The sequence below is a fragment of the Leptopilina boulardi genome, unplaced genomic scaffold (assembly GCF_019393585.1).
Source record: "Leptopilina boulardi isolate dan_hultmark-lab unplaced genomic scaffold, ZJU_Lbou_2.1 LbouV2_195, whole genome shotgun sequence".
Classification (NCBI taxonomy): Eukaryota; Metazoa; Arthropoda; class Insecta; order Hymenoptera; family Figitidae; genus Leptopilina; species Leptopilina boulardi.
Window position 1 is genome coordinate 109,369 of NW_026137746.1, and position 20,062 is coordinate 129,430.

At 30.9% G+C, this 20,062-nt stretch overlaps 2 protein-coding genes across 2 annotated transcripts in view; one reads left to right on the plus strand and one right to left on the minus strand.

Annotated features, from left to right (window-relative positions):
• Positions 1-17,516, minus strand: part of LOC127278078 (uncharacterized) — a 43,706-nt gene extending 26,190 nt beyond the window's left edge. Inside the window, exon 1 of the mRNA XM_051299608.1 lies at positions 17,219-17,516. Within this exon, the coding sequence (XP_051155565.1) occupies positions 17,219-17,356 (138 nt within the window). The 5' untranslated portion in view covers positions 17,357-17,516. The remainder of the gene's footprint in view (positions 1-17,218) is intronic.
• On the plus strand, positions 2,253-6,051 carry LOC127278079 (coagulation factor XIII B chain-like). Its single transcript, XM_051299609.1, has 4 exons — positions 2,253-2,402; positions 3,506-3,642; positions 3,730-3,915; positions 4,953-6,051. Exons 2-4 carry the CDS (start codon positions 3,561-3,563, stop codon positions 5,243-5,245), a joined length of 561 nt encoding a protein of 186 aa, XP_051155566.1. The 5' UTR covers positions 2,253-2,402; positions 3,506-3,560; the 3' UTR covers positions 5,246-6,051.
• Positions 17,517-20,062: the final 2,546 nt, after the last annotated feature.

The following is a 20,062-nucleotide window of genomic DNA, read 5'->3' on the forward strand; positions in this document are numbered from 1 at the left end:
CATATATACATATATATACACTTGTATTAAAACCCCGGATTAATTACCACAAAAAAGCAACCCTTGGACAATAGAACCTTTGTTAAATAATCAATGAGAATTAACTCTGAGAACCCAAGTAATAATTTCTTTTCTCCCATTTATTACATGGAACAATACCCTTAGATAATAGAACCTTTGTTGATAAGGATTAACTCTGAGAACTTAGGTAATAATTTTTAAATTTTTTTATTAAAATTTTCAGGGACTCTAATACAGGTATGCACATATATATATATATATATATATAGATATATATATTTATTTTTATTTTCAAAACAAAAAGGAAGAAGATTAAGATTTTAGACGAAGATATTCTTATGCCATTTTGAATTGTCTAGATAGAGAAACGCAATGTTAAACGAAGAAGTACTTATGTTATATTCCTTGGTGTAAGAAAGAAAGGTATGCGTTACCTATTTAGTTTTAGACTTTCTTTATAGTTTTTTTACGTGATAAAGACAGAAAGAAATTATTACCTGGGTCCTCAGAGTTATTAATTAATCCTCTTTAAAAGATTGCAGGTCAAGTGAACCCTCATTTGCAAAATAAAGATATATCTTTCTCTCTCCATAACTTGTTCTTTTCTCTGTCACCGAAAACCCAGCAGGGGTCCGGACGGAATGAATGAATGGACGGAATGAAGGAATGAATTCAAAGATTATTATAGTTAATTTTTAAGAATTCATGAACGCACCCCAAACTTGTACACCTTAAGGCCCAGAAAAGCTTCCCAGAAAAGCCTACAGCACATTTTCAAAGTCGCACAGTAGTCCTGAAAGCTGAGTCGCGCTCCAAGACTCGAAAAAGTAACGCAATGCGCCCTCTTTTCTTCAGTGAACGGTTTAGGTCGTATAGGTCCTAGGTAACTTATTTTTACACCTCAATGAACCTTTTTACGATGCTAAATAAAAAATCCAGAGATAGGGATATTTTACCTATCTTAACCGTGGAGACTCTTCACGGTGCTCTAGAAGCGAAGATAGGTTTTACAAAAATGCAGATAAAAATGGTTTGTGTAGCATGTTTTGTACATTTTTATAGGTTAAAAATCTATTTAAAATAAAGTCCTTCCTGTTCTCATTTTGGAGAAATCCATGAAATTCGTTGTTATTTAGAAAATGAGAATTTAGAAATTGAATTGTATTTCTGCAGTATAATTGTATTAAAAATTATATAATAAAACAATGTTTAATACAATTATTCTGCTAAAATACAATTCGCAATTAACCAAACGAACTGTCAACGCATTATTTATTATTAGAAAGGTTGACTCAAAAATATTCAATAGAACGGGAGAAACGTTACTTTTTTTGATAGATTGTTACTAAATTTAATATACCTATTTTTAGTGCCATTGTGCCGCATTTTATCATAATTTTGACGTAATTACTGGTAGATCCAAAGATTTTAAAAAATTTCAAAAAATTAATTTTTAAATTTCATAAACAATTTTTTATTAGAACTATAAAATTTCTTACATACAAAATTAAAAAAAATACAAATTACTACGCTTTACGTAGGATGTTCAAGAGTTATTTCACCGAATTGCCTTTTAATTGCCTTTTTATTCACTCGCCGTCAGGAAGGACAAAAAATATTCTGTACCGTGAAGTGTTACAATAATATTTTATTTTCTTATTTTTATAAAAAACGTTAAAAAAGATACAAGTAAAAATCTACGTATGTAACACAATAAATTCTACCAATATTTTTTGAAATTGGAATGGGTGTTTGGGCATTTTGTAATTAATATCTCAAAATATCAGAAAAATTTCAGATAATATTAGTGGAATTTATAGTAAGTTTTAAGAAAAAAAATATTAACAATGATAATATGAAAATTTGTTGGTGCCCGAAAGATATGAAATTTTAAATTTTGAGCAATGTAAAAATTATTGATTCAAAATAAAATATTTCAAAGAAATAATATTAATTTTTCAGTAGGAATATTTATGTTTGAAGTTTTTTATTGATTTTAAATTTTTAAAAAATTCGAATATATAGAAGATTTTGTCAAAGAATACTGTTGATATGAAATACTTTCGGTGGCTTTTATCTGCATTTTTATGAAACCTATCTTCGCTTCTAGAGCACCGCGTCTTTACGAAATATTTTCAGAAAATTTTAAAATCGTAAAAATATACTCGCGAAACAATGCGAGAATTGTAAAAAAAAATTTATATAATAATGTTAAAAATATCGTAAATTTTATTATTCCTCTTTCTGATAAAAATGACGATTGTGAGAAAAGCTAAGCCAAACAGTGTCACATAAAAGGCTTCGATTTGAAGTAGAAAATATTAAGTTTCACTTGAGAATTGAATTCTTTAAGCGCAGTTACTATTTCTTCTTAAAGTACTGTAAGTATTTTATTATATTATATTTTGATAATTGGAGTAGTAATAAATAATGTTTAAAATATTAATAACACTATTACTTTTCAAAAATTTTTTCTCTTTACCCATTTGAGACGTTATTCGTGAACTGTTCAGCTTTTTTGGTCATGTCTTTCGATTGCTTTCAAACTTTATTAACTTATTCCTCTATATGATAGTAATTTAACCTGCAAGTATTAGATTTTTTTCCCGCCTAGTCCTTTCTTAGTTACAAAAGGTTGAATATTCAACCCTCACGCATTTTTTATTTAACATAAAAAAATGGTAAAATTAAAAGTTTATTTAAATTTTTGAGGTCTTTGGGCACGACTTTTTTTTATTTTTTAAAATGAAAGCATGTCTTTTTTTTAACTACAAAAACCTAAAGGGTCAAAATGGTATTCTCAAAAGTTTAGGAGATACAAATTTTTGAACGTAAGATGCAAGAGCCAAGTCGACTCACTTGACTCATAGTCCCACAAGTGAGTCGACGTGGCGCGTACATTTTATGTTCAAAAATTTGTATCTCTTAAAATTTCGAGATTACCATTTTGCCCTTTTAAGTTTTTGAAGTAAAATTAAAAGAATTCTCATTTAATCGAATTTTATATGTAATTCGAATTTCTAAATGACAAAAATTAAAATTCACCGAATTTCAAATTTATCCGAATTGTTATTTGATAGAATTTTTAAGACGCCGAATTTTCAGTTGTCCGAAATTACAAATGACCGAACAAACAATCGGCAGAAAGGTTTCGACGCAATTTTTGAAAATTGACCAATTAAGAATTATCAAGAAAATTATGTATGGTAAATTTTTAAAAATTGCACCGAAATCTTTCTGTCGATTGTTTGTTCAGTGATTTGTAATTTCGGACAAATGAAAATTCGGCGTCTTAAAAATTCTATAAATTAAAAATCTAATACTTTTAGATTAAATTACGATCATATAGAAGAATAAGTTCATAAAGTTGTGAACGAAAGAATCGAATCGAAAAACATGACAAAAAAAGTTGGACAGTTCACGAATAACGCCTCATAATTGTATTGTCTTTTTTTAAAATAAATAAATTTTTTTAATGCATCAGAAAAGGTCAGAAAAAAGTTTCTTCATACATATTTTACTCTGAAAAAAATTGAAAAATGACTCCTGATATCGTTAATGTAATTCTCGTCGTATTATTTATATCAAATCTACAATCATCAATTGAAGCCCAATTAAAAGGTATTTTGAGAAATCATTTTTAAAACGTTCTTTTTTTTTAAATGCACACATATATGTAAATTTTTAGTTTCTAATATATTTTTATAGATTCAATGTGTGGGCCATTGAATGTGAATGACCTATTAATAGCAAATAAAATCGCAAATATTACAATAAATGAAAAAGGCGACATTGCAACCGTTCATTGCCAAACAGATTATTCCCTTCGAGGAAATTCAAGTATTCCCTGCATTAATGGAAAATGGGACCAGAGTGAAGCTCCTATATGCTATCGTATGTATTTCACCGTCCGACACAATTTTTGACCCACAAAAAAATTTAACATTTTCGGAAACTAGGACCCAAAAAAAATACCCGTATCTGGCCGTTTTCCTAGATCAAGTCGTTTGTGGTTTTTAGGGATGAAAACAACCCCTAAATGAAAAGTGACAAGATATCTTTTAAAAATTATTAATATATTTTATAAAACTTGGTATCTGGGGATTTTCGGGGTCACTGATTATTAATCTGATGTCAAATTTTCAAAATTCAAAATGGCGGATCCAATATAGCGATCAAATTTTTAAAAAGTTATTAATTTTTTATTTTATATCCGCCATTTTGAATTTTGAAAATTTAACATCATATTCGTCATTAGCGACCCAAAAAACCCGTAGATACTAAGGTTTAAAAAAAATTTAATAACTTTTTAAATTTTTGACCACCATATTGAATCCGCCATTTTGAATTTTGAAAATCTGACATCGGACTAATAATCAGTGACCCCGAAACCCCCAGATACCAAGTTTTATAAAATATTAATAATTTTTAAAAGATATCTTGTCATTTTTTATTTAGAGGCTGTTTTCACCCCTAAAAACCACAAAACACTTGATCTAGCAAAACGGCCAGATACGGGTATTTTTTTTTTGGGTCCTACTTTACGAAAATGTTAAATTTTTTGTGGGTCAAAAAAAAAGTTGAATTTTGTCGAACGGTGTTTTATGACAAAAATTTTTTAATGACGATTATGAGAATGTCTAATTGCTAATTTTGATTTCATCTAGTATTTGGTAAATTGTTTCTATTTTTTATTACTTTTGTTGTTTTAATATTTTTATATTGTTTCATTGTTAATTTTCGTTTCTTATTAATATAATTCTTTGATTTTGTTGTTTTTAATGAATTTTTTTATTTTTTATAATTTTATTTATTGTCAGGCTCCCAGTAAATTAAATTCTAAGAAAATTTGAGTAAAATTTTTTTTTGCCTCCAGTACTATAATATAATTTTTAACATTGTTCAATTACAATTATTCTAAAATATTTCAGATAATGATTGTCTAAATAATTCTTTATATTACAATGTTACAAATACAACATTAATTTTAATCTACAGTAATTTGCGTGATGTATATTTAAAATATGTATGCAATGAAAATGACACAAAAAAAAATACAATTATTGTACGCTGTAAAGATGGACATTGGCATGGAAACTCTGATCAATGCAATAGTATTGAGAATATGAATACAAGTAATGAGAATAAAAATAATAGTACTATGAATATTGTTGATGAAGATAACGACGAAAATGTTGATTTTGATCCAACAGTGAAACCTTAATTATCCGAACTTTTTTTGCCTTTCCGAATCTTAAAATTGATTTTTTATTTTATTAATAAATATTTCTATTTTAATTATTATTTAATATCAATATAAATTGTATCCATTGTTTTACTTTAATTATATACACTTGAAATTTCTATTATCACAATCCGATCCTACCTAGGTTAGTTCGGATAATCGAGGCCCCATTGCATAATCCCTTATTAAAAATAATTACTGGAATAACTATTGGATTTATTGTGAAGCATGAAAAAGTTCTAAAAATCAATTGTTATAATTTTCATTTAATAAAATTTCATTAATTATAATTTTCATTGAGTCGAACTTTATTTGTTCGAATTATACTTTTGGTGAATTTTTATTTAATATAAAAGACATTTTTATGAATTTTCATTAATCGATTTAAAGAAAATTTTGCAAAATAATAATTCGAACAAATGAAATTCGATTCAATGAAAATTATATCTAATGAAATTCTATTAAATGAAAATTCTAACGCATTTCGATTAATTACTGGAAACTTCTGTTAAATTTTTTTTACGAGATGTATTTATTTGGTACAACATTTTTTTTTTAATTTCCGAGGAATCGTAATTTTTTGTTAAATATATTCCTATGCATTTAATTTACAACAAAAAAAACTATTGCGCCAACTTAGGAGCTATAGTAATTATTGTTCATAAGGAACATTTGGTTAACCAACCAAAAAACTCATAAAATTTTGTTCTTCAGCAATGATGGCGCTAGCCTCGTCAGTAAACATGTAATTTTTAATTGTATAATAAACTGATTTAAATTTATAATGTATTTTAATTTCATTCTCTAGTAAATTAAATTGTTGATAGATTTTTTGTATAAAAATTAGAAACAACCAAATTTTGGTTGAATCAACTAATTAAATGCATTGCTATTCTCTTAATCAAACTTTTGTTTGAATCAGTGCGATTCCAAGTGAGATTTTGACTTTTTCGGAGTAGGTTAACCGATTGCAATGAAACTTTGGAATTTTGTTATATATAGTAAGACTAATCTTTAACGTAAATTTCAGCCAAAAATATTTGTTAGTTTACGAGATTTGCAATAATAACAAAAAATTTTAAACTGCTATATCTTCCGTTCTAATAAACGGATTGAGGTCTACTTTTTTTTAAAATGTCAAGGAAAATGAGAGGAATAAATCTCTTTCAGAACATTTTTTTATAATTTTACAACTAAAAAAATTATTAAATAATAATTGAATAACTTTCACGCGACTAACTAAAATTCAATCACTTAAACGCTAAAATGATCTTACCTGTGTTTTCTTTAATGTTCCAAAGGATTTTTATTGTAAATGTAAGTTTAACTTAAGAAATTTTATTAATTTATTAGTATAAACAATTGAGATTTCTGCTAGTTGACGTGCAGACGACATTGCGCACGCAGCATTCTCACATAGCCAACTGACGTGATTCGTGGACTAAATTGGCTATGTGAGAATGCTGCGTGCGCAATGTCGTCTGCACGTCAACTAGCAGAAATCTCAATTGTTTATACTAATAAATTAATAAAATTTCTTAAGTTAAACTTACATTTACAATAAAAATCCTTTGGAACATTAAAGAAAACACAGGTAAGATCATTTTAGCGTTTAAGTGATTGAATTTTAGTTAGTCGCGTGAAAGTTATTCAATTATTATTTAATAATTTTTTTAGTTGTAAAATTATAAAAAAATGTTCTGAAAGAGATTTATTCCTCTCATTTTCCTTGACATTTTAAAAAAAAGTAGACCTCAATCCGTTTATTAGAACGGAAGATATAGCAGTTTAAAATTTTTTGTTATTATTGCAAATCTCGTAAACTAACAAATATTTTAGGCTGAAATTTACGTTAAAGATTAGTCTTACTATATATAACAAAATTCCAAAGTTTCATTGCAATCGGTTAACCTACTCCGAAAAAGTCAAAATCTCACTTGGAATCGCACATCAATCAAATTCTTTCTTTGTTAGAAAAATTTATTAAAATAAACAAAACGTTCATTTACATTAAATAAATATTTATTTGAATACAATAAATATTTCAAATAACCAAAAACTTGGGTTAATACAAAAAAATGGTATATTTGATTTAAACAAAACAGTTGTATCCAACTTCTGCGCAGAGACAAAATTTTCGACCGTAAAATGTACAAAAGTTCATTAACGAAAAACAAAGATTAAGAATCTATGTATAATTAGTGAGTTTTGTAATAAATTGTTTTTCTTCCTCCACTGAAATTTCCCTTATTTAATTTAATAAAAAGAATTTTGAAAAGGATTAATCAAAAAAAAAATTTTGAATTAACGTCACAAAACTATTTTTTCGACTTTGGATGAATTCACATGGACGCGTAAAGTGTCGCCTTTTGTAACTAGACCATGAATGAAAAAAGAACAAACATATATCTTTATGTCTTTTAAGGCGCTTGTATACCTCACCCATCCCGAGTATACTTGCGTCGTGTATCATTGGAGTAAAAGAGATGGAAATATCTTTTTGTCTCTTTTACTCCAATGGTACACGACAGAAGTATACTCGGGATCGGTGAGGTATACAAGCGCCTTTACACTCATGGTCTAGTGAGAAAACGCCAAACCCTGGTATGGGACTTCACCCTTATAAAAGCCTTTCTCCAATAGGTTCCTAAATGTTTGCATTGCGTGACTGAGGTTGGATTTACATCAACATGTAACTCCAACCTGACGCATTGATTCGCAAGCGTAGTGACGTCATCAAAGCATTGATACCAATCGCGAACAAAAAGTTTGGTTTATGATTTTAAGACACTGAATTTTTTAATTATAAATATTAAATTGCATTAAACATTAAACATTTAAACATTTGCATTAAAAATTGTAAAGATAGAAAACAGGGATAAGAGGAACATAAACCAAACTTTTTGTTCGCGATTGGTATCAATGCTTTGATGATGTCACTGCGCTTGCGAACCAACCCGTCAGTTACGCAACGCAAACAATTAGGATCATATTGGAGAAAGGCCTTAAGAAATCAACACTTCGACCTAAGAAGTGAAGCAAGTCTCTTTTCCGTAATTTTTCCAATAGTTCCCAATCGTCAAACCCCCTAGTCGCTACGGAAATTCGTTCCGCTTTAGGTTCTTAGGCTGTAGTCCCATGGCAGCGTTTTGCGTTGCGTTTTGTCATCTCTTTTACACTCATGGTCTAGTGACAAAACGCAACGCAAAACGCTGCCATGGGACTGCAGCCTTAGGTCAAAGTATGGATTCCCCATAAAGGTGCTTTTATACCTCCAGTATTTTGGTCAAGCAATCGGCTGGATTGAATTTTCAAAATACTGGAGGTATAAAAGCACCTTTAGAGTGAAGTACCATAGTAGGGTTTTGTAACTAGACCCAGTAAGAAACATGCTACATAAGATAGAAAAGGATACAAGTATATCTCTATTCTTTTTCATCTCATGTAATACGTTCACAAACCTATTATGCCTAGAGTTTTAGTGTCAAAATCAACGAACAAAAGGAAAGTTAGAAAAGTAACTTTAGGTTACGTCATGAACAGTGTATGTATGAGATAGAGTAACCGTACCCTAATTGATTTTTGAACCCAAATAAGGGTGCAATCCCATGAAGACGCGAATGCAGAATGCGGTTTCTCTCTCTCTTTCTCTCTCTCTCTCCTAATTTATTTATCAACGCAAAACACAGCGTTCATAGGCAATCATGTGAACACAGCTTTAGGGTCCATTAAGTCTACAATAATTTCTCTCGATTTTATAGTTATCTTAAGAATGTTACTATCTCATTTATCTAGTTCTCGAACAATCTTCGCGAAACTATTGTGCATTGGCCCTAACTCTAACTCAAACGTTCTTATGGAGCATTTAAGTTGGTTCTACAATAAGCGCGTCGGACGTGGACGTGAACGTGTACCTAATGAAAGAGAGGGGAATAAATGCATATCTCCATACCCCTCTCTCTCATTAGGTATACGTTCATGTTCACATCCGACGCGCTTATTGTAGAATCAACTTTATGCTGACTCTACATTAGCTGCGCAAAGGTGTACGTTAACGTGTGACGTCACCCATTTGAATAAAGTCGGTTCTACAATGGGCACGTTTGTACGTGAACGTATACGTTCCGTGCTGACGTCACCCATTTGCAGAACATTGTGACGTCAGCACGTACACGTTCACGTTCGCTTACAAACGTGCAAATTGGAGAACCGACTTAAAGTCGGTTCTACAATGTACGTGTACGTGAACGCGACGTGCTGACGTCACCCATTTGATTAACATTGTGATGTCAGCACGTCGCGTTCACGTACACGTTCATTGTAGAGCCGACTTAACATTTGACTCCAGCACGTTCACGTTCACGTACACGTTTTCGCAGTCAATGTAGAGTCAGCATTAAGGAGAGTCGGTTTCTGAACGTCGATGTATCATTCTGTCTTGTCTCTCCCATTGTCTGACGACGTTCACAGACCCGTATTCCGGACTCTCTTTTACACCTTCAGTAAAAAATTTGCGGAACACCATTAAAGAAAAGGATAGTGATATATTTGTCTCCTTTTCTATTTCATGAAGAACGTTCATAAATCAGTTGTACTTAGGGTACGGTTACACTATCTCATGCATAATTGGTTGGTTTCCATTGTCCCCACTCGCCATTTATCATAATTCTCGTCAACTACCTAGTAAAAATTTAGTGACCGCTCCATTATTGTTAAAATTAAAAGTTACTAAATTTTTACTAGAGCAGGCTGAGGACAATGGAAACCAACCAATTTAGCTCAAAAAAAAATGGCTAGGTAAGTCTCCATATGGTTTTACTATCTCATGTATACAGAAACATTTGGCCGTTCACACTTTGATGAAATCTAGTGAATATGTAGTAACTTTCTAATAATTTTCCAAAAATTTCGATTGTAACTAAAAAGTTACTAAACATTCACTATATTTCATTGAAGTGTGACCGGCCAAATGTTTCTGCATGCAAGCACAGTGAATGTATGAGATAGTGTGACCGTACCCTAAAATATAATCTCCAACTGGTGAGTCACACGGGACAGATTAACGGATTAGGAGAATAGACTTCAGCCAATTAAAATTTATTCTTTTATGGCAAATATTACTTTACCGCAAGAGAGTGCATTTTGATTGGTCGACGTATATGTCTGTCTTTCTCTGTCTCATTATTCAACGTAAGATGCAGCGTTTGAAGCAAGTAAACAGCCTCTGAGGATAGCACAATGCTCTATCACTCATATATTTTTTGCCAACGCTTTTAAGAGCCCGTCCAATGTAGGCGTAAAAGCGTAAACCACGTGAGTGAAAGAGAAAGTGATATCTAATTATCTCGTTTACTCACATGGTTTTTATTTTCCACTGACGATTTCACGCCAATAAGGGACGGGCCCTTTATTTTTACTCCAAAAATTCACATTGTACTGAGAGAAAGCGAGCCCCCAACTACAGTCTGTCTCACTCGCACTCACGCTTCTCTATGATTCATAGTTTTGACCTCTTACAGTACATATTTTTGGAATTCCATCGTAACTCTAGCTTCGATTTAAAAATATCGTTTTTCTGTAAATGGTGCAAATCCTCTTCCATTGTAGACGCAACTTTATCGATTCGAGCTTTTAAAGGCCTTTCTCCAATAGATTCCTAAATGTTTGCGTTGCGTGACTGACGCATTGGTTCGCAAGCGCAGTGATGTCATCAAAGCATTTATACCAATCGCGAACAAAAAGTTTGGTTTATGATTTTAAGACACTAAATTTTTTAATTATAAATATTAAATAATTAAAATTATTAAATGCCGTCGACAAACATTTGCATTAAAAATTGTAAGGCTGCAGTCCCATGGCAGCGTTTTGCGTTGCGTTTTGTCACTAGACCCTGAGTGTAAACATAGCAAACATATATCTGCATCTCTTTTACATTCATGGTCTAGTGACAAAACGCAACGCAAAACGCTGCCATGGGACTGCAGCCTAAAGTTGGAAAACAGGGATAAGAGGAACATAAACCAAATTTTTTGTTCGCGATTGGTATCAATGCTTTGATGACGTCACTGCGCTTGCGAACCAACGCGTCAGTCACGCAACGCAAACATTTAGGAACATATTGGAGAAAGGCCTTAAGGCCAAAGCAGAATAGATTCTTAAACGGGAAAGCAATTGTAGACATAAAAATGAGTTAGAAAAGGACAAAGATATATGTTATCCTTCTATAACTTATTCTATTGCGTTCCCGTTTAAGAATCTATTAGGATTGGCTAAATTGCTATACGCCATATGGTGTTTACATACTTATGACATAGCCTAGTAGTTTTACGTGCGAGATCTCCCTGTACAGGTATACCCACACGGACCCCATGGTCTCGAGCGATACGCTCGGTCAACGTCGATGAACCTGATGTTCTGGTCATCTACCGATTCACACAAGGCTGGTAAGGACCTTGCAGACCCTCGGTTTGGGCCAGGACCTTTCCAATCCCTAAAGGCTATGCAGGCCGCTTCTTGCTGATTCTATACTCACCGAAAACTGAGCGAGCGGTCCGCTTTTCCGTCACGTTTCCCATATTCAACTATATCTATATACATAAAATACGTAACGCAAATGCGGACCGCTTGCGCAGTTTTAGGTGAGTGTAGAATCAGCATCAGGCCAAAGCAGAATAGATTCTTGAACGGGAACGCAACCGTGAACGGAAACGTAAGAATGAGTGAGAAAAGAATAAAAATATTTGCTATCCTTCTCTTACTCATTCTTACATTTCCGTTTACGATTGCGTTCCCGTTCAAGAATCTATTCTGCTTAGGCCTTTCCCGAGTTGAGACCTAGAGTGTGGAACGACTCCACCCAAAGATCCGAATGAAGACCTACTTCTGATAACCATTTTCTTTTTCTTTAATTAACACGATAGAAAGAGAAATAAAAATAAAATTTCTGACAAAGTAGGTAAAAGTCACTAGACTGCCAATCCCAATTCTTCTTTGGCCTTTAACGACTGCTCCACAAATCTAACATCAGATAACAAAAGCAAACACTAATTTTTAAGGACAACCAACTTTCATGGTATCGTTAAGATCCCGTTCAGTGTTTAGGCGCTTGTATACCTCACCGATCCCGAGTATAGTTTCGTCGTGTATCATTGGAGTAAAAGAGAAACAATTATCTTTTGTATCTTTTACTCCAATGCTACACGACGATAGAATACTCGGGATCGGTAAGGTGTACAAGCACCTTTTAGCGTTGGCGGAAAGCAAAAACCAAGAGACTGACAAAGATATCTGTCCATCTCTTTCATCTCTCTTTAACTCTTTACTAGAAAGTTACTAAACATTCACTAGATTTCATCAAAGTGAAAAAATGTTTCTGCATACATGCATAGTGCATGCATGAGATAGTGTGACCGAAGCCTTATAAAGATTCTATTCAATCACTCAACCCAGACATATCTTCTCTCTTTAGTCAACTTGAACAATACTCGTTGGAATACTTTACACATGAATCAAAGTCATGGCTATTTTAGATTTGGAACAAGATGACAACATAGAAATCAACCATATGAATTTGTAAATAGTCAAATTACGCTAGTGGAAGAGATTCTGATGATTGTATGTCTCATTCAGTCGAATGATTAAATGATGTGGTCCCAGAAGAACAGAAGTCTATTTTGTGTTGACCTTAGGGAGCATTTACACCATTGCTGAAAGAAACAAAAATTTACCGACAAAAACTACCATATTTTGCGTTTGCGAACAAGTTTCCCGAATCAATTATGCGTTAGACTTTTCATTAATGGTTTTCTTTTGCGTTTTGTAAGTCGAACACAACTGTAAAAGAAATGAAGGTATAATTTTATCATTTTTTACACAATTTGCATTATTACAGAAAGTAACTATAATTATAAGTTAGACTAAGCAATAGGTTCCCTTCGCGAAAGGTCTAAGCAGAATAGATTCTTAATCGGGAACGTAAACAGAATTGCAATCGTAAGAATGAGTTGGATAAGGACAGATATACAGATGCGTCCTTCTCTTACTCGCTCTTATGATTGAATTTCTGTTTACGTTCCCGATTGAGAATCTATTCTGCTTAGGCTAAAGCAAGATACATGAGATGGAAAAGAATAGAGTATTCTTGTATTCTTTTCTATCTCATGAAGCACATTCACGAATCATTTGTGCGTAAGGCTTAACAAAATGCGTTGTCGATTAGGTGCGCGCGCAACAATTTTCAATTGTTCAAAATTTTAGTATAGACACCAATTGAAAATACTCAAGGTGCTTTAATACCTTCTTGCTTTTTTGCGAGCAATGAATTTTCACGGTCGAATTACTGAATTTGATTGGCTCTGTAAAATATTCCATTTCCATCATTTTTTAAGATTCGGACTATGAAAATGGAATATTTGATAGAGCCAATCAAATTCAGTGATACGACCGTAAAAATTCATCGCTCCGCAAAACAAGAAGGTATAAAGGAGGTTCTACAATAGCTGCAAAAGCCAAGTATAAGTGCAAGTCCAAGTACAATTCCCACTGGCCATTTCCGAATTGGGATTTTTAGCGCACTTTTGGTAAAGTGTATACTCGGGAAGTAAGCAGTGTATTTTTTTTCGCACGAAAAAACAAGGATACTCCATACTTCCCGAGTATACACTTTATCAAAAGTGCGCCAAAAATTCCAATTCGGAAACGGTCATTCATTAATCTATAGAAAAAAAAGCTGGACTTGCATTTGGCTTTTGCACCTATTCTGGAACCGCCTTTAAGGTGGTTCCAGAATAGGTGAAAAAGCCAAGTACAAGTACAAGTCCAAGTGGCAATCTTATGAGTGCAAAAGAGATAGGTAGTCTATCTATCTCTCTTGCACTCATGGGACTTGCATTTGGACTTGCACTTGTATTTGGCTTTTGCACCTATTCTGGAACCACCTTTAAAGCACCTTTAGCGACAGGGAAATTACAAGCGCCTTTAAGCTAATTCTACAAGAACTTTTTTTTATCAACATGAACAAAACCAACTATCGAAACATGCACGCGCATCATTTTAAGGCTGCTTCCACAACAGGGTTGCGCACGTAATATACGTCAGGTAAATTACAGAGTTTTATACGTATTTTACGTATGTAATATACGTGTCGAGTTTTCTACAAAACATAATTCACCTTTTCAAAATGGCGACGCTTTAAAATTGGCAAATCAAACCGACAGTGGCGCCGCCCTAGTGTATAGCAAGAGAACTAAATTTAGTGGGAACAAAATTTTTTAAATGCTTGGAAAAGCGAAAAATTATTTTAATAATTAATTCACTAATGGAGTGAAATAACTATTAGTGAATTAATTATTAAAATAATTTATCGCTTTCCCATGCATTTTTAACATTTTGTTCCCACTAAATCTAGTCCTTCCGCTATGCACCAGGACGGCGCCACTGTCGGTTTGATTCGCCAATACATCAGTTAAAGGCCTGAGCAGAATTGAAACGTAACCGGAATCGTGACCGCAACCATAAGAATGAGTTGGCCTATAGTCCTAACTGGACTATATATGGGATACAAAATAATAAGAAAAGAAACAAACAAATTAAATCGATGGCAATACAAACTTTCCTATTATGTTACAAGTTATCTATGAACTTAATTATAATTAAATTAAATTATTAAATTAAATTATTATTAAATTATAATTTAATTATAATTAAAATTAAAAAAAGAAAGATGATTTATATGTAAAACATATTCAAAATTTAACATATATTTAATTTAATTATTTTAAAGATTTTTGTCTCAAAAGTTTCAAAATATAATAAATTAAATCTTTTACCATGTTTTCATGTATATTTAAGAGAATCAAAAAAATTAAGTAATGATCTTCAAAAATATTAATATTTTCCTTTTATAGAGAGCGCTTTATCTAAACTTTAAAATTGTATTGAAATTTATCTTACAAAACCCATTAAAGTAGTAAAATTTTGATATTTAATTTGTACTTTATTGAAAAAATTTTTTTTTTTTATATATATTTGAAGATCTCTCAATTTTTACTAATTTTTAATTTTTCCCTGACTTGTAAAAATCCTACATTTTTGACATTTAATGAAAAAAATAAGTAAATATAAAAAAGTTGGACATATTTTAAACCAGAACTGATAAAAATTATTCAAAATAAAAAATTTAACTTTTTTTTTAAATTTAAATCACATTTCTTTTTACTTACGTAACATTTTTCAAAAATTTATTTTTAAATATTTTTATATTAAAAACTAAAAATATCCATCACTTTATGTATAAATTGTTGATTTTTAAAAAGAAAATAATTCCGAAACATTCAATGTTAAAAAGTTTGAAAACTAGAACTGTTTTCTTTTTTTTTTTTTTAGAAAATATTAGAATTTTTTTGTTTTAGCAAAATCTTTTCGGAATTATGAATTATTTAAGCTAAGGTTTCATAGAAGTAAATATGACGAAAATTTTGTTTATAACAGAATATGTAAAGAAGCATCACCGCGTAAAATAATCTGTAGATAAATGATACTACAGTCTAGTTACAATCGTAGTAATATTATTATTTCATTTTTTTTCGTTTTTTTTTTATTTTCTTTTATGAAAATTTTTTGTATTTTAATTTAAACAGTAAAAATTGTACGAAGAGGCAGTTTAATTTTCTGTAAGCCAGTTTATTATTATAAATAAATAAATAAAATAATTTATTAACTGTTTGTGATAGTTTTAAAGTAATATAAAGATTTTTAGGTAAATATTTCAAAAACTCATGTTTAAAATTTTTTTAATACTTAAAAAGGAAATAACTTTGGATAAAATATCGGTAAAATATATGCCAATAGATAAAAAAAATGCATTTTGAATCTTAAAACATACAAAATTAAGGGTAAAAAATAGATTAAATATTTATTTTTAACAAAATTAAAAAAAATTTCAATATAAACAATTTTTTAATTTCATTTAAATATAAATAAACCTTTAAATTTTAATCAAATTACAACTAAATTCCAGAAAGTCGCAAAAATTTTTGTATTCTATTAACTTGAAATTGAATAAAATCGAAATTTTCTAAAAGTCACTATTATTTAATAATATTATTTTAGTTAAAGAATAAGAAAAACTTATTTTAAACGTTTTAATAAAATTCCTGTTAATTCTTTAAACTTTACAATTTTTAGTTTATTTTTTTTTTTAAATTTGAAGATAATTTAATTTTTTAATTATTTTAATTTAATTAGTAAAATTATTTAATTTTAATTAAAATTAATTCAAGTTAGTTCTTGGAATTAATAATTAAATTATCCATTTATTATTATAAAGTTTATGATAAAAAGAAAAAAAGAAATTTTTTTAACTTTAAACAATTTGTTTTCGAAAAATTAATAAAGCTTATCGAACTACAAAAACGTCAAAACCACGAAAAAAAAAATCATATCTTTATGATTTATATATTGAAAAATTTCTAATTTTAAATACACTACAATAAAATAACAATCAACAGATAAATGAAAATTTTATACTTTTAACATTTGTCCACTTATTTTGTAAAAATCAATTTTGTAATAAACAATCAATTCTTATAAAATTAGAACAGAAATTCTTAATATATAACAAAGATAAAGCATAAATTGTGATAATATTGCCAAACAGAATCTTCTACAGTCAAACAATATAACCTAGATAAGATTAAATAAATTGCAAATAAAATACTGAAATTGTAAAAATTTAATTATTCAAATAGAAAAAAAAATACATAAGAACAAATTATATAACATTCTATTGATTAATATTCTTTGCTGGAAACATTGAGTAACAAAAATAGCAGACAAACATTTTGACAAAATCTAACCTCAAAATCAATATCAAATTTTTTAAACCAAAGTCTATCTGTATAAAGATAAGGAAGTAATGTAATAAAAGGAAATAAATAATTAAATAATTCTCACCTCTATGGAAGTACAATCAGATAGATCCTTTAATTTCAAGCAGTATGGTTCGGTAAACAAATCTCGCATTTCACCATTTTCAGTCAAACAAAGTCTACATCTTTCACGTAAGTTTAATAATTTCCGTTTTCGTGGCATTTTTCTAATTTATATCCAAATCGAAACTTGGTTTTAGCTTGAAAAATTACTTTATCAAAGTAATTTCATTAAAAACAATAAGATTTACAAATAATTTTTACTTGAAGTCGGACGCATACCGAAATCACCGAAATGGCGCCTTTAAAAAAAGTCTTTATGGTTTATTTTCATTGCGCTTTACCATAGAATAAATAGAAATTGTATTTCGTTAAGCTCACTTACAATGTGTTGTTTCATTTTTTTGCCGTAGCGTTTGTCAGTCGGATGGCGCACAGTTCACGAACGAAATGCATGAAATTTAAAATAGAAAAGGAGACAAATACAGCTGTATTCTTTTATCTCATTTATTTTGTTCATGAAAGGCCAAAACACAATGAATTGCTAAATACAATATTTTTATGTGCCGTCACCCTGTCTATCAGGTGGTAATTTTGTGCAGATTTTTATATTACCGACGTATATATAAATATAATAATAACACTGATATATATATATATATATATATATATATATATGTAAAATAAAATAAATATAAATAAAATAAAGTAAAATATTACCACCTGTTTTGAAAAATGACGTACACTCGTAACCAGATATGCTTACACATTTTTATCCTTTTCTAACAAACATGTTGCCATGACAACACATGAGTTAGAAAAGGACAAAAATGTGTAGGCATATCTGACCATGAGTGTAACATACTCTGTACGGGTAGTGTTCTAAAGACAGTAAATTACGTCAAGAAGAGAAAGAAGATTACGGTAATTTACCGGTAAATTACCGGATCGTTTTTTCTCTGAGAATTTATGAGAATTTTTACTTGTACTTTTATTCTTGTCTGACACGTGCGTTGTCATGACAACGTGTATGACGAGGATAAAAGTACAGACATATGTTCCTGACTGTACAATTATTATTATAATGAAAAATATCTTTGTTACAATATATATATATATATATATATATATATATTAATATTGATATAATATTACATTATTATATTGAATCAGGTACATTTATATGCCTGCACTTTTATCCTTGTCTGACACACATGTTGCCATGACGACGCACGTGTTAGACAAGGATAAAAGTGCAGGCATATATACCCGACTGTCATCTTGTCAGTAAGAACACAGAGAAAATTAGGGTGCAGTCCCATTATGGAGCAGATTAGCAGATTAGACGTTGACCAATAAAAAAACAGTCTCTAACGGAAATGCAAAATTTGCCGCAAGAGACTAACTTTTGATTGGCTGAAATCTATTCTGCTAATCTGCTCCATGGGACTGCACCCTTACAGTCTATTATATTCATTGTTCAAATTATTCATTTAATAACATGTCGGTCGTTTGTTTATAACTTACATACTATAAAAATACATATTTAAATTTAAAAAAGGCAATTATCAATCACTTAAATGAATATTCTCATAAATTCTCTTTTTTTCGGTAATTTACCGCAAATTTCTTTCTTACCTTCTCAGGTTTCAATTTTACCGAGAATTTTAAAACACTATGTACGGGATTAAAAGAGTGTAAAATAAGATATCTTTTTGTCTCTTTTACTCACACAGTTGAGAAAACGTAACCGGAATCATAATCGTAAACGCAGTCGGAAGAATGAGTTAGAGAAGGATAGACATATTGTTTGTCCTTCTCCAACTCATTATTCCGGTTGCGTTTACGATTATGATTCCGGTTACGTTTCTATTGTGCTCAGGGCTTTAAGGTCTTTCTCCAATAGGTTCCTAAATGTTTGCGTTGCGTGACTGACGCGTTGGTTGGCAAGCGCAGTGACGTCGTCAAAGCATTGAGGCCAACCGCGAACAAAAATTTTGGTTTATGTTCCACTTATCCCTGTTTTCCAAGTTTACAATTTTTAATGCAAATTTTTCTCGACGGCTTTTAATAATTTTAATTATTTAATATTTATAATTAAAAAATTCAGTGTCTTAAAATCATAAACCAAACTTTTTGTTCGCTATTGGTATCAATGCTTTGATGATGTCACTGCGCTTGCGGACCAACGCGTTAGTCACGCAACGCTAAAATTTAGGAACATATTGGAGAAAGGGCTTTGGATTTTCTTATGGAGAATTTCAAAACCTTTCAATCTTTCGTAAATTCCCTACGAGCAAACCCATTCAAAAATAGCGGAATGTATGACCATTGTAAAGGCGCTTGTACACCTCACCGATCTCAAGTATACTTCTGTCGTGTATCATTGAAGTAAAAGAGACAAAAGATATTTCCGTCTCTTTTACTCCAATTGTACACGACGTAAGTATACTCGGAATCGGTGAGGTATACAAGCGCCTTGACAATGTAGCATTAAGGCGCCGTCTTATGACAGCGTAAAGCATGAGAACGAAAGAGATAGTGAGATATGTACATCTCTTTCGTTTTTATGCTGTTCGCTTTACGCCAGCGGTTTATGGTACGGTCACATATCGGCTGCCTGCCTGCGGGCAGACGGGGCAAGGGGGCGACGTGAATGTGAGCGAGAAGAAAAACTTGCTTTTTCTCGCTTACACTCGACCGCTTTATTACGCTGTCATGGGACGGCGCCTTTACGCAGGGTTCGGAACATAAATTACTTCACTTTACATAATGTATAATACTGTATTATACGTAAACAATTAAAAGTTACGCGTTATTTCAGAACCTTGGCCTCACGTTTTCATGTGATTTCACATAAATAAAAGCG

Excerpts from the sequence above, each read along its gene's own strand:
- LOC127278079 (XM_051299609.1), top strand. The coding sequence starts at position 3,561 with ATGACTCCTGATATCGTTAATGTAATTCTCGTCGTATTATTTATATCA. Across the intron at positions 3,643-3,729 it reads AATTGAAGCCCAATTAAAAG|ATTCAATGTGTGGGCCATTG; the intron begins GTATTTTGAGAA and ends ATATTTTTATAG. Across the intron at positions 3,916-4,952 it reads TGAAGCTCCTATATGCTATC|ATAATGATTGTCTAAATAAT; the intron begins GTATGTATTTCA and ends AAAATATTTCAG.